This window comes from Lacerta agilis, chromosome 2 (genome assembly GCF_009819535.1).
Source record: "Lacerta agilis isolate rLacAgi1 chromosome 2, rLacAgi1.pri, whole genome shotgun sequence".
Taxonomy (NCBI): domain Eukaryota; kingdom Metazoa; phylum Chordata; class Lepidosauria; order Squamata; family Lacertidae; genus Lacerta; species Lacerta agilis.
Window position 1 is genome coordinate 17,482,284 of NC_046313.1, and position 15,514 is coordinate 17,497,797.

At 45.6% G+C, this 15,514-nt stretch overlaps 1 protein-coding gene across 3 annotated transcripts in view; it reads left to right on the forward strand.

The window, feature by feature from the left end:
* Positions 1-1,931: 1,931 nt before the first annotated feature.
* Positions 1,932-15,514, forward strand: part of RAB11FIP4 (RAB11 family interacting protein 4) — a 192,552-nt gene continuing 178,969 nt past the window's right edge. The window contains exon 1 of one of the 3 annotated variants that reach the window (XM_033138744.1): positions 1,932-2,164. In XM_033138744.1, the coding sequence (XP_032994635.1) occupies positions 2,012-2,164 (153 nt within the window). In that variant the 5' untranslated portion in view covers positions 1,932-2,011. The remainder of the gene's footprint in view (positions 2,165-15,514) is intronic. The other 2 variants (XM_033138743.1, XM_033138745.1) reach the window with 2 other exon arrangements.

Consider the following 15,514-nt stretch of genomic DNA (forward strand, 5'->3'; position numbering starts at 1 on the left):
AACCCACACCTGTATATGTTTTCCTAACAGAGTGCAAGAGGCTGAATTTGGCTAATTATTACTAATTACTGTTACCTATAAATATACTGTATGTTCTCTCCCCCCCCCCCTAGCTACCACCACCATGCCCCTTAAAATCAAATAGTTAAAAAGAAAATATGAAAATTGTAGTTACAGGTGGGTAGCCGTGTTGGTCTGCCCATAGTCGAAACAAAATAGAAAATTCTTTTCAGTAGCACCTTAGAGACCAACTGTGTTTGTTCTTGGTATGAGCTTTCGTGTGCATGCACACTTCTTCAGATACACTGAAGAAGTGTGCATGCACACGAAAGCTCATACCATGAAAATTGTAAACATGCAAAACATGGGACCCAAATTTGAAAGCCGTTTTTGTGTGAAATATTATTCGAGCTCAAGGTTTTTGGTTTGAAGGTGGGGGTTGTTGTTTTTTTTGGTATTTTCTCATTCTGAAATGCTAGTGAATGGGGCAATTTTTGATGTGAATGCACCTAAAGGAATTGCCACCTGCAAGTGAGCAATGGTCGTTCACTCTTCCCTTTCCAGAATAGGTAACAACTCATGTCTGAGGACTATTTCACACGATCATATTCAATGTAGCAGTTATCACTGTCCCACTAGGAAAATGAGCTCTACAGATGTCAATGGAATTTACTCCATGGTTAGTCAGGAGATTGGGGTCCTAATAATTTAGCACCTGACGTCCTGGGTGAGGCCAATTGCTGAATCTTGGTTTAAATTAAGCATGACATGCTGGGTATAAACCCAGCAAGCTTGCAAAGTCTATTCACTCCATAACATTTAATCATTTTTTTTTTAAATCACCATTCCACCAAGGAGCTCAAGGCAATGTGCATGATTCACCCTGTCTCCATTTCATCTTCACAACAACCCTGTTAGGTAGAACAAAATAAAAAATTCTTTCCAGCAGCTGTACCCAGGTGATTAAACACTGGAAAGTCAGGGGTCCCAACTTGAATAAAATATTGAGGGGGCCCAGATGAGCCCCACTCCATATAATCGATCACATTATGTAGCACATGCACACCATTTGAATGGCAATGCCCATCAACTTTTTTGGGGGGGGGCATTATTTTATTGGGGGGGTCTGAAGGGGCCTCGGCTCCTAGGAGTTGGCTTCTATGCTGGGGGTGGGGTGGGGAGATATTTTCTTAATGTCACCTACCCAACCTCACCTTTGAAGACCACGTCAATTAACCCAGATTAGCACCCTTGACTCCGTCCACCTCCCCCGTCACTAACGCAGAATACAATCCTCACCGTTTGCCAAAAAACAGCTGTTGAAAAGCGGCGGAGGGGGATCTAAACTGCAGGAAACCGATTGTGGGTATATATAACAGAGCAGTGCAAAGATGTCAAGGGAGGGAACCAACCCCCTGGAATGTGATCTGGTACATTCGCTTCTCGTTTTTCAATGTATGCCGACGGCTCAGGTCGGTGCCGAGTTTGGCGGCGGTAGCTCTTCGTGTAAACGAATCCGGCGTCTTAGAAACGTGAAAACGGAAGATTGAGCGCGTACGTGTGTGTGTGTGTGTAAGAGAGAGAGAAAGAGAGAGAGAGAAGAGTTGAGGAGAGGTGGCATGCGCCGGACCGGCAGGCTTGCCCCCTGGTGGTACCCAGCGCTCGCATCCCCTGGGCGGCCGCGGGCATCTTCTTTGATGTGCATCCTCTTCGTCCCTCGCGAGCTGGTCCCCTCGCGCCCTGCCTCCTCCTCCTCCTCTCGCCATTGTTCCTCCCTCCGCCTCCCCCACTCCGCCGCCTCCCGCGCGCCTTTCTCCTCCCTTTGCTGATGTCATTCAGAAGCTGATCAGGCTGAAGGCGAGAGAAGAGCAGGTGCCGCTCGCCTGCCGAGATCATGGCTGCTGCCGCCGCCGCCGCTGCCTCCGCCGCCACCGCCGCTTCTCCTCCTGCGGTGATGGACTGGGAGAGTCTCTCGCCCGCGGCGGCGTCCAGCTAATCCCCAAAGGGCGCCATGGAGCCCAATGGCCTCGGGGAGCCACCGAACCTGATGCAGTTCCTGCGGAAGCTCAAGGAGGTCTTCGATGTGTGCGATGAGGACGCCGACGGCTTCATCCGGGTGGAGCACTTTGTCGCCCTGGGGCTGCAGTTTGGCCAGGGGGATGAGGTAAGGCGACCGGCAGCTTGGTGGGTGGGGGGACCTCCGTTCCCGCCGGATATTTAAGAACTGCTTTTCCTTGGGGGAGCCAGCCTTATTATGGATCATCCTTGGGGCTCCCCAAATCTCACTAAGCCCTATTTCTGAGATTGCTCCCTCACCCACAACCCCCAGATTCTATTAGAATGATACGCATCTCTTACAGTACAGGCGGGGTCTCAGGATTTCAGAAATGGTGTGCATTGGTCTTGGAATTGGCGTGGAATAATGGCATGCCTCTGAGCATGTGCAGAGGGCCTTTCCCCTCATTGCTGTGGTTGCCATATGTTTAAGTAAGCCGGTGGGCCTTTGTGCTGGCTTCTATCTTCATGGCCCGTACTTTAGGAAATACGCACTAAGGGAGCACCCTTCATCTTGGGGGGGGGGGATCAGAGACTCCTACAGATGCCCCACGCAGAAGACCGGTGTGTTGGAGAGAGCAACACTGGAACACCATAAAACGGAGATAGAGGCATGTATTTGGCACTGAACCCCATGGAAGCACCAAGTGCCCTAGTCAGGACTGGAGGTATATCCCTGTGTCACAGAACGGAATGTACTTGCATGGAAATCTGTGGAGCGGTGTGACGTCTTACGAAGGCCACATTGGCCACCCCTGGTTTCATAGCTCTATGCTTCCAAATGACTTGAGATAAATTTAATGGCCCTGAATCCTGCATGTAGTTGCAACATTTCACCAATATCCTTAGGCAGGGAGATGATGGGCACAGCATTTTAAAAGCAGTTATTGCAATGAAAACTGAACCCCCGTTGTGAGAATTGCCTTCCCCACCCCCTTGCTTGTGGACCATCACATGTTTGCTCCTTAGTCACATCTTCTGCGTTACAGATTTTGGACAGACTTTTTTCTCATCTTCCCAATATACTTCCCGTAGCCTACTAGACTAAAAACAACAACAGCAACCTTTTTTCTTACCCATCCCTGCTCCCCTGGCCATTAGTATAGTTCTTACCTGCTGTTGGTTTTCTCCTTTTTTAATTGCCTGATCTCACTAGCAGTTGACTTGTTTCATTGGGTGATTATGCAAAGAATGTCAATATCTGTAGGGCAAAGCTCTTCAAACTATTTGCGTGATTGCTGAACAGGACTAGAACACAGTTTCTTTCTCTGAAACAGCCTACAGGCATCCCACAAAGGGGGAATGTTGGAAGTTTTTGGTATTGGTCTTGCTGACAATTTCTTTTGGTGTGAATACGGAGAGAGGGCTTTTGTGCTTGATCAAAGTGTTTGAACTTGGTTCGTCTTTGTTTTCCCTTTGCTCTGATACGGAGTGTCAATAAGGTTGGTAGCTTTACCAAGGCATCCAATGAATGTATTGTATTGTACAGAAACAGAAGACCCTTGAGCTTCAAAGCCCCCAAACCATTATGTTGAAGCAATCAACAGTTCTAAAACAACTGGGTTTGAGAATCGTAATTGGTTTGAAGATCATAACTTACTTTGGAGCTGGACGGAACTGCTGGACATCAAAACTGGTTTGAGTGTCAAAGGTGTTTTTGGTTTGCTGGTTTGTTTACGATCTATGCCACAGGCCGGGAACCTGTAGCCTTCCAGAGATGTTGTTGGATTCCAGTTCCCATCAACCCAAACCAGCATTGTCAATGGTAAGGAACGATGGGAGTTGTGGTCCAACAACATCTGGAAGGCCACAGGTTCCTCACCATTTATCTATGACATCATTTTTTACTTAAAATGCCCATTGACTCCCTTGAGTGATAGTAGTTTCAAAGGCACCAATGTCACCTTAGGCCAGGCATAGGCAAACTCGGCTCTCCAGATGTTTTGAGACTACAATTCCCATCATCCCTGACCACTGGTCCTCTTAGCTAGGGATGGTTGGAGTTGTAGTCCCAAAACATCTGGAGGGCCGAGTTTGCCTATGCGTGCCTTAGGCATGTTTTAATTTCCTTGCCGGACCCGAAGACACTTAATCTCAGATCAGGTGAACGTTCAGCCTTCTATTTTATATCTATATATATGATTAAATTTGCAAAAGTTTAACATACACACTTCTATACATAGTAATGTTTTCTTTTGTTTTGTAGACTTCCCACCCCATTTCCCATGGTTTTTTTTAGTTCTCCCCGTTTGCTGCTCCCTATCTTCTATCTCTTATACCATAACAACAATACTATAATCTCTAATTCCTTCTGTTGCTCATAGTTCAAATCCTGCTCACGAGTTCATCATATTATGGTATTTCTTTAAGTAATCCAAAAAAAGCTTCTATTGTTCTACAAAACAATCATCATTAGGTTCTCTTATTTTGACTGTTAACTTTGCCTATTCTGCATTGTCCATCACATTGCTTATCCATTCTTCTTTGGTGGGAACTTCTTCTTCCTCCCATTTTTGTGCATGAAGAATCCTAGCTGCTGTCCTTACATATACAAACAGCTTAATCATCTTTTTGGGGGGGAAACTTATATATGTTGTTGGACTACAACTCCCACCACCCCTGACTATTTGTCCATGCTGGCTGTGGATGATGGGATTTGTAGTCCAAAAACATCTGGAGGGCCACAGGTTCACCACCTCTAATGGAGACAAATAGGTTTTAGCAGGTGCAGCTTTCATTTATTCATATATATGCCATCTTCCCATCAGAAAGAACCGCGAGGTGACTTACAACAATTATAAATACACACGTATTTATTTAAGCCAGCTTTGGACATAGCAACAGGGTGCAAGTAACAATATCAGCATCAACAGATTTAAAAATAAAAGTGATGCTTAAACTACAGGGAACCGAAACAATTAATGTGTAGCCACAAAAGTTTCACAAAATTGTAAGGTTTTTGGTCTGATGCCTACAAGGAAGGAGCCAGGTGAGCTTTTTGCCACTAATCAAGAGTGACTCACAAGATAGTACTCTTTCTTGTGATGCCCTATGGGGTCTTGAATTGTGGAGGCATTAGGAATAGGACCACCAGAGATGATGTGAATAATGGGACAGGTTTTCATAGGAGTAGGCAGTCCTTGAGAGATCCGGGCAGCAGGTGAAAAATACTGCATTTGACATTTTTTTCCAACTCTACATACTGTAATTCTTAAAGATTACCTTTCAGCGGAGAATGTTTTATTGAATTATTATGGAAATTATCAACAGGACAACGGAAATGGAGATTGATATTGAGGAACTGGAAAGATAAAGATAGGATACCCTTCAGTCAATGGACTGATGATATGACATCACTGGCAATTTATGAACGGACTGCTTACAGGCACAGACTCTGTAAGGATAAATATGATAACATTTGGAATGAGTTTGTACAAAATGTAGTAGGCTGTTAGCATTTACATAAGCACTAGGACAACAACACTATACCAATTTATGCAAGAATGTATGGGAATATTCTATATTGCTTTTTTGGGGTATATTTTCGTTTTTATATGTAGCGTTGTCATTCTCCCTCTCACTTTTCCTTCTTCTTTTTTCGTATCACTTTATTTCTTTTACCTGAAATCGCCGTAATAAAATATAGATATTTAAAAATAATTCTTAAAGATATGGGAGCTCTAAACAGGCCTTTTCTGCAGTGGCTCCCCATCTGTGGAATGCTCTCCCCCGCAAGGTTTGCCTGGTGCCTTCATTATACACCTTTAGGTGCCAGGCAAAAACATTCCTCTCAGGCAGGCATAGGCAAACTCGGCCCTCCAGATGTTTTGAGACTACAATTCCCATCATCCCTGACCACTGGTCCTGTTAGCTAGGGATCATGGGAGTTGTAGTCCCAAAACATTTAGAGGGCCGAGTTTGCCTATGTCTGCCCCCAGGCCTTTGGTTGATTGACATTCAATGGCCTTCAAAAATGTGTTTGGGTGGGGGCGTTTTGGGTTGTTCTATTTCTTATTTTGATTATGTATTTTGTGTTTTTATATTGTGATTTTTATCCTGTGAACTACCCTAAGACCTACGGGTATAAGGCGGTGTACCAATTTAATTAACAACAACAACAACAACAACAACAACAACAACAACCAGCCTTGGTTAGTGTAGCTACACAAATGCAGTTGTGCTGTCCTGAGTTGCTTCATTGGTTTTGATTTTGGCATTGCATTGGTAATATTTTTTGCCCTTTCCTCAGCAAGTCCTTTGATTAGGCCAGGGGTCAGCATACTTTTTCAGCCGGGGGCCAGTCCACTGTCCCTCAGACCTTGCAGGGGGCCAGGCTATATTCTGAAGAAGAAAAAATGAATGAATTCCTATGCCCCACAAATAACCCAGAGATGCATTTTAAATAAAAGCACACATTCTACTCATGTAAAAACACCAGGCAGGCCCCACAAATAACCCAGAGATGCATTTTAAATAAAAGCACACATTCTATTTGTGTAAAAACACGCTGATTCCCGGGCTGCCTGCAGGCTGGATTTAGAAGGTGATTGGGCCGGATCTGGCCCCCGGGCCTTAGTTTGTCTACCCATGGATTGGGCTGTCATGATGTAAATAACAGTGCAATTTAAATATGGATGGGAGCCAGGGTGATAGAAGGTTGCCCTCTTGATGATGAGCACTGAACATTTAGTGGAAGACTGCAGAGGAGTGAGGCCTGATAGACTAGATTCCCTTTGAAGAGTTGCATAGAAGAGAAAAAGTCCTGAAGGTGCCTCTCATCCCATCCTCTCCCATTACAGTGGTACCTCGATTTAAGAACAGTCCTGTTTGGTGTAGTGGTTAAGAGTGGTAGACTCGTAATCTGGTGAACCGGGTTCGCTTCCCCGCTCCTCCACATGCAGCTGCTGGATGACCTTGGGCTAGTCACACTTTTCTGAAGTCTCTCAGCCGCACTCACCTCACAGAGTGTTTGTTGTGGGGGGGGGGAAGGGAAAGGAGACTGTTTGTCGCTTTGAGACTCCTTTGGGTAGTGATAAAGCGGGATATCAAATCCAAACTCCTCCTCCTCCTCCTCCTCCTCCTCCTCTTCTTCTTCTTCTTCTTCTTCTTCTTCACTTTACCTCGGTCTAAGAACAGAATCCGAGCAGTGGAAGGGCACCGGTGGCGGGAGGCCTCATTAGGGAAAGTGTGCCATGGTTTAAGAATGGTTTCAGTTTAGGAATGGACTTCTGGAACGGATTAAGTTTGTAAGACGAGGTACCACTGTACTGATGCAGGGGGAAAGGCATTTTAGGAGATTCTAATTTGCAACTCTAAGATGGTACAGCAGCAACCCCAGTGTACATTCTGGGATGAGTGTACCTGTTATGCGTTGGGTGTAGATATTTTAAGCTCTGCAAAGGAGGCAGCCGATCTGAGCCTAAGAGGATTAAAAGTTCAACCCTTTATGGAATAGAAAGTGGAATAACTTAACCTGTAATGTGCCAAAGGACGCTAGAAATTGTAGCAAAACCACTGATAATTCATGCACCTAATGAAACTGAGCTGCTTGCTTAAAACATAATAATTCAGTGTAGTGTGTGCAGCAAATGGAATGAAGGAGTTCCTGAAATTTGGTTTCAGTCAGGGCTCCTGTTTGCAGATGACCTAAAGTGGAAAGTATTTATGATTTTTCCTGCCTGCGTAGATGAGGTGAAGAAGGGAAAAGGCCAACGCTGGTCATTTTTAAAAGGGCCGATGCGTTCTCTGTGTTTGGCAGAGTTGACTAATGCAAGAGAAAAACAAGGTTCCTAGTAGCTTCTAGAAATTGGAAACATGGTTTGCTTCATGGTACAAAGGTGAGGAAAATGGCACTGTCTGAAATTCTCTTTTATCGCAGCATTTAAAGATATTATTGTGATAAATTGACATTTAAAATGTTAAAGGTGATTTGCAATCAAAATATTCAAGGCGGTTTCAATCTAAAGTAAAACAAGACACGATAATAAATCAAGGTATCAACAAAAAGCAGAGCACATACGAAAAAGAGCAAAATATCAATAAAAACTAATGTTGATGTTTTTTAAAAAACATTTTAAAAGCAGTAGCAGCATAAAACATCTGCAGGTTGGTAAGCTACAAAAATTGGCTGAAATCAAACCGCCTTTGGTTCCTGTCTAAACAATGAGCAGCAAAGGAGCCAGGAGGAGCTTCCTTCAGACTGGGAGGCTATTTCGTGTCATGGGTGCCACAGGTGAAAAGGCCCTGTTATTTACTGTATTTCTGATGGAGGTCGGCAGGGAACCAGATTCAGGGTCCAGAGTCTTCAATGTCAGTAAAGTAGTCTTTATCAGAACTGTGGCTCACATTTCACCTATGCATAAACAAACAAACAAACAAACAAACAAACTATTACTTATACCCCACCCATCTGACCGGGCCTCCCCAGCCACTCTGGGCAGCTCCCAACAGGATATTAAAAACACGATAAAAGTTCAAACATTAAAAACTTCCCTGAACAGGACTGTCTTCAGATGTCTTCTAAAAGTCAGACAGTTGTTTATTTCCTTGACATCTGATGGGAGGATGTTCCACAGAGCAGGCGCCACTACCGAGAAGGCCCTCTGCCTGGTTCCCTGTAACCTCACTTCTTGCAGTGAAGGAACCGCCAGAAGGCCCTCGGAGCTGGACCTCAGTATCCAGGCTGAACGATGGGAGTGGAGACGCTCATTGAGGTGCATGATGTCATGCAATGGACAGGTAGATGGCCCCACCTACTTTCAAACTTGGTCCACAGGGAGTGGAGGAGGGGGAAAACCCAGCTCACTTGGTGGGTCCAGTTCCTCACCCCTGACGTATACTCTATGACACTGGTTACCCAAGACTTTCTTTCTCCCTCATAAAAGTTGTATATTGCACAGCTCAAGTGGTCACTTAGCATTAGGGCCAGGGCTGTAGCTCAGTGGTGGAACATCTGCTTTGTATGCAGAAGGTCATGGGTTCCATCTCTGGTATCTCCAGGCAGGACTGGGAGAGACTCCCTGGAGATCTGCTACCAGTCAGTGTGTGTAGACTGAGCCAAATGGACCAATGATCTGACTCAGTATGGCAGCTTCCTGTGTCCCTAATTGGTCCCTCAAGAGCCAGAGAAATAAGATGGAGTGCATGTTATGAAGTCACAGGGAGGGTACACAACCAGCTGGGACTTTCTTTAATGAGAGGCTTACAGAGAAAAGGCGGCAGCCAACTGATTGCTGCAGGCAACTCTTGAACTGGAACCGAGAAGAATTAAGAAGTTCCTGATATCGGAATCCAGGGGAAAGTAGTTATTGTACTGCGTGGGGTGTTTGTGTGCTCTGAGCATTTCATCTGCAACATTTCAAGGCATCCTCATTTGCCTCTCTTGGCTGGTGCAGAACAGCCAATTGGGACCCTAAAACATGTCTGGCAGACCGTGCGTGCATGCATACAGGTGTTATATAATGCCTAGCTTCTGTGTTGATGAATCGGTTCCCGTGGAGTTTGGTAGTCTCTTATTCCAATCCTCTGGCTAACTCTATCAATCTTTGCAGCTGAAACAGAACAAATCCCTGCCAAATTTAACGTGTGCTGCAACAAATCTTCTTTTCCTCGTGTATCGGTTGTCCTTGCCGTATTCATTTCATATCTGCTTAGGGAGATAGTGGGATTTCTGGAGCTGGTGTTCTGCTGTGGGAAAGCTTTACATTGTAACAGCTCTGTTTAACTGGGGGGGGGGGATCAGCAAAGGTTGCATAGACTCGGGAAGGGATTCAACACAGCAAGAAGTGTAAGGCGCTATCTGAAAATAAGATTAGTTAATTTCTTTCTGGTGGAACATGTAGACTGGATGCCTTGGGAAATGGAAACAGCTGAAAAGTAAATACAATAATACACATACGTGCTTGTGGGGAGATGTGGAGCTTTAGGAGCTCCTGTTCTTACAATGGCCCACTGGAGGCCTATAAGTAGCCCACAGCCAGGGCACGAGGACAACAGCACCCTTCCACTCATGGTCCCCGGAGACTAAATAGCAGCCTTTCATCTCAGAGCCCCTCCCAGAGCTACACTTCTCAGAGTTCTCTGAGAAGGCATCATAGTGCCTTAAATGCCTGGTGTGAATGTGGCCTAGAGTAGTATTCGATAGAGATGTTGATCACAGAGTTTGATCACAGTAGCCCATGTTATTCTCCTTTAGACCAAAGAGACAGGTTTCTCAACAGCAGCCTTGTAGTGGTAGCATATCCAAAGGGCTCTGGTCATGCCCAAGATGACTCTGGGGTTGCGGTGCTCATCTCGCTTTACAGGCCGAGGGAGCCGGCGTTTGTCCACGGACAGTTTTCTCTGGGTCATGTGGCCTGCATGACTAAGCCGCTTCTGGCACAATGGAACACCGAAACCAGAGCATCGCATGGAAACACCGTTTACTTTCCTGCCACAACGGTGCCTATTTATCTACTTGCACTTTTGGGCGTGCTTTTAAAACTGTTAGGTTGGCAGGAGCTGGGACCGAGCAACGGGAGCTCATCCCATCGTGGGGATTCGAACTGCCGACCTTCTGATCGACAAGCCCAAGAGGCTCAGTGGTTTAGACCACAGTGCCACCCGTGTCCCTTTCAAACTGTAAGTGCTGTGTTATGTATATATATATACGGTACTTTGGACTGGATATGGCTATCTTATTATTATTATCTGTGCGATGTGTTACTTCTGATTTTCTTTATCCTGTGCTGCGTGATATTATTTACCAAGAGTGTACATTTGCTTTGTGCCTTCAGCTTTACAATTGTGTATTGTTAACAGGATTTGTGGTGGAGGCGTGTTTGTTTGTTTGTTTGTGTGTTTGTTTGTTTGTTTGTTTGTGTGTGTGAGAGAGGACCCCTCTGGCAAGAGAAATTCAATAGGTGGAATCTTTTCCAGCTCTTCACATTTGCTTTCTGGGGGAAAACCTTTAGTAGTTAAGTTGATTAGCATGGATAAGCAATGTGCCGTAATTTGACATGAGGACATTGTAGCCTGCCACCTAAAGCGAAGGCATGATCTAGACAGATTGGGCAATGATATCCAGAATGTTTCAACCTCACCCTCTGGGAATAAATTATGTGCTCCCATATGTACTCACTTGCTGGGAACAAAAGGCCATAATGGAATGAAATGAATCCTAGATTTGATGAAGTCAGTCTGTGATGACTATCCACACCTAGAGGAGTGACTTCAGCAGTGGCGGATTACTGTGGTACCTCGGGTTACATACGCTTCGGGTTACAAACCCAGAAATAACGCTTCAGGTTAAGAACTTTGCTTCAGGATAAGAACAGAAATTGTGCTCTGGTTGGCGCAGCGGCAGCGGGAGGCCCCATTAGCTAAAGTGGTGCTTCAGGTTAAGAACAGTTTCAGGTTAAGAACGGACCTCCGGAACGAATTAAGTATGTAACCCGAGGTACCACTGTACCAAATAGGCACTGGCCTATGAGCCCCATGCCTTTTAGGATCCCAGGAATTGAATCTGGGACCTTTGGCACTCAAACTATGTGTTTTGTTCATGAGTTGCCATGACATGTGCTATCATAACGGGGGCACAATGCTGGCCTACCTTTGGGCTTCAGTGGTGCAGGGAGACTTGCAACGAACCCATCACTCTGCCCAAGCAGACAGAAGTCAGTCCACTGTTGATTTCTGATGAATTTGTTAAGGAAGAATGAGCATTTTCAAGTTATTGAGCAAATACCTGCTCCAGATTCCTCTTCCTTTGGAAGTCACGAAAGGCAGGAGATTTTCATACTAGCACTCACAGCACAGCAATCCTCTGTAGGGTTGCCAGGTTGCAGCAAGGAAAACAAACTTTTCCCTCTTTAAACACATATCTAAGGAGGCTAGAAATTACAATTTCCCCTCCTCCTCTAAACAAAATAGAAAATTCTTTCCAGTAGCACCTTAGAGACCAACTGAGTTTGTTCTTGGTATGAGCTTTCGTGTGCATGCACACTTCTTCAGATACCTGTGCATGCACACGAAAGCTCATACCAAGAACAAACTCAGTTGGTCTCTAAGGTGCTACTGGAAAGAATTTTCTATTTTGTTTCGACTATGGCAGACCAGCACGGCTACCCACCTGTAACCCTCCTCCTCTGTTCCTTTTCTTTTTTTTTATAAATCATTTCTATTAAAATTTCCAAATTAACAATTCAATCAAATCATATTAGATATACCAAATTATACATATGCAAATCATATTATCCAAATGTTCTGCCAAATTATAATTTATTTTTTGGTACACCCCACGCTTCAAGTTTTGGAAGGTTCATCATCTTCTCAATTCCTCTGTTCCTTTTCATCCCCCTGCCTGTGCCTGCAATAGGGGCAGGAGTAGAGTTCTGTTCTGCTACCTCAGGTGGGCAAGTAAAGGTAAAGGTAAAGGTAAAGGGACCCCTGACCATTAGGTCCAGTCGTGTCCGACTCTGGGGTTGCGGCGCTCATCTTGCTCTTATAGGCCAAGGGAGCCGGCGTTTGTCCGCAGACAGCTTCCGGGTCATGTGGCCAGCATGAAAAAGCTGCTTTCTGGTGAACCAGAGCAGCGCACAGAAACGCCATTTACCTTCCCGCCGGAGCGGTCCCTATTTATCTACTTGTACTTTGACGTGCTTTCGAACTGCTAGGTGGGCAGGAGCTGGGACCGAACAACGGGAGCTCACCCCGTCACAGGGATTCGAACCACCGACCTTCTGATCGGCAAGCCCTAGACTTTGTGGTTTAACCCACAGCGCCACCTGGGTTCACCTGGGCAAGGACAGGCTAAAAAGAAAAAAAGGAAAGAGCAGAGGAGAAGGAGCCAGGAGTGGCTGCAACCCTGCTTCTCACTTTATCAGTGATTTTAAAGTTACCATATATACTTGAGTATAAGCCTAGTTTTTCAGCACACTTTTTGTGCTTTAAAAGCTGCCCTCGGCTTATACTCAAGTCAACCATTCCTTAAGAAGTGTACAAGAACGGTGGTTCTTTACTCTCCCCAGGCAGCTTGTTCCATTCCTGAACTGCTCGCATAAATGCAAACTTTAGACCCCAGAAGGCAGAAAGCCTATCAGTTAAGGAAGTATTAAAACCCCACAGGTGCTCACTTTCCCTGGCTCCTGCTTAAACAGGACAGGATCCCAGCCTTCTCTGTATAACACAAGGGAACATTGCGCTGTGGGTTAAACCACAGAGCCCTAGGGCTTGCTGATCAGAAGAATGGCGGTTCGAAACCCTGCGACGGGGTGAGCTCCACAGCAGCAAAGGAGGAAGAGGAAGGAGCAGCCCAAAGGAATGCTTTGGGCTGCTCGTTCCTCCTCTACCACAGTGGCAAAGGTGAACCGGCTTATACTTGAGTCAATAAGCTTTCCCACATTTTTGTAGGGAAATTAGGTGCCTCGGCTTATATTTGGGTCGACTTATACTCGAGTATATACGGTAAATGCTTATTCTCTGATGTGCACTTTAGCAATCCTGTTCTTCAGGGAGGCCTGATAATGTAATTGTCATGAGGACAGATAAGGCCGTAACCTTTCAAAAGGCTGCGTTGATATCCTTTGATGTTGCACTATTATGACGCTGTGCTATAAGACCTATTACGGCTTTACTGTACGGTCCCTGCTGAGGTTCCTGGTGTGGTTTGTGTCCATTGCAAATGGCTCGGGCAACTGCCAAGCCTGAAAACTGATGACCCTGGCAGCTGTGTCTGCGCATAAAGTTGGTGGCAGCAATTTAGGGTTGTTCCTGAGGAAAGGAGAGGAGACTTTGTCCTATGATTGCTGCTGGGGGGGGGGGGAGAGGGTCCAGACAGTGAGAGCCAGTGTGGTGTAGTGGTTAAGAGTGGTATACTCGTAATCTGGTGAACTGGGTTCGCGTCTCCGCTCCTCCACATGCAGCTGCTGGGTGACCTTGGGCTAGTCACACTTCTTTGAAGTCTCTCAGCCCCACTCATCTCACAGAGTGTTTGTTGTGGGGGAGAAAGGGAAAGGAAAGTGTTAGCCGCTTTGAGACTCCTTTGGGTAGTGAAAAGCGGGATATCAAATCCAAACTCTTCTTCTTCAGAGCAGATTGCATTGGGTCTACATCTTCTGCAAGCAAAGCAGGTCCTTACTTTGGTCTGTGGAGTGGCCCCCCGGATATACCTTTGACTTTAATTGATAGGCTATTGGAGACAGAAAATGCTGCTTAATGTACATCATTGTTTGCAAACCAGAGGATCTGTTCCTGATTTTCTCTATTATTATTATTTTGCCTCGCAGAGTGTGGTCCCTGCAGACTCCCCCAAACTACAAATGTAGTTTGGGCACACATACTTTCAAAAGAGAGGAGATGGGGTGCGTGGAAGTTGAAACAGCATTGGTGACATTTCTGATTAAAGAGATATCTCCCCAAACTGCTTTTTTCTTCCTAAGCTGCTTCCACACCAACCTTCCCCCTGCTTGAAACAAATGGCCAGCTCTCCTTTATATTCCAAGTTTTGGTCCCAGGGAAGTGAGAGACAAGAGGCTAAAGTGTTTTTGTAGGGCCACGAAGTGCTAGTGCCCCTCCCCCCAAATTGTGGACCACTATGGAGGAAATTCAGCTGCAGTGAGAAGCAGTGTTTTTTTTTCTGGGGGTACGCAGCACCAACACCTCCCCCCCCCCCAAGAAGAAAAGCACTGGGGAGAAGGGCTCTTTTCAACTCTACATTTCTATGATTCTAGGGGCAATTTTGAGAGACCAAATGATGGGAAGGGAAGGGGTTAGCAAGCCCTCCTTTCCCCCAGCCCCCTCCCTGTCTCCGTTCTCTCTGCTTTTCTGCTCTTGGCTGAAACTTCCAGAGTTAGTTTTCAGATTAAAAAGCAAAGCTCAAGATTATTGGGGGGGGGGGGGGAGAGATGGAATGCCACATCATACCTGCCTATAGATTAACCGGAGCTGTCCACAGGGCCAGTGCTGAAGGTACTGTTTTAACTACAGTACTTGCCTCCTCTGCGCCAAGCAATGGTTTCAAATGAGACACGGGTGGCTCTGTGGGTTAAACCACAGAGCCTAGGGCTTGCCGATCAGAAGGTCAGCGGTTCAAATCCCCGCAACAGGGTGAGCTCCCATTGTTAGGTCCCAGCTCCTGCCCACCTAGCAATTCGAAAGCACCCCAAAACGTGCAAGTAGATAAATAGGTACCGCTCCAGCAGGAAGGTAAATGGCGTTTCCGTGCGCTGCTCTGGTTCGCCAGAAGCGAGTTAACTTAGTCAAAATACATATTCTAAATGATAACGAGTTAACTTAGTCAAAATACATATTCTAAATGATAATTTGGTGGTTATGGATGGGCTCCCCCCATTTAGTGTAGTGGTTCCACCACTGCCGGATTTAAACAAGCTATAGCTTAGGGCCCCATTCTCTTGGGGCCCCCCAAAAAATTTAAAGGAAAAAAACCTGAATGTACACTTCCAAAATATAAGATAAAAAACAA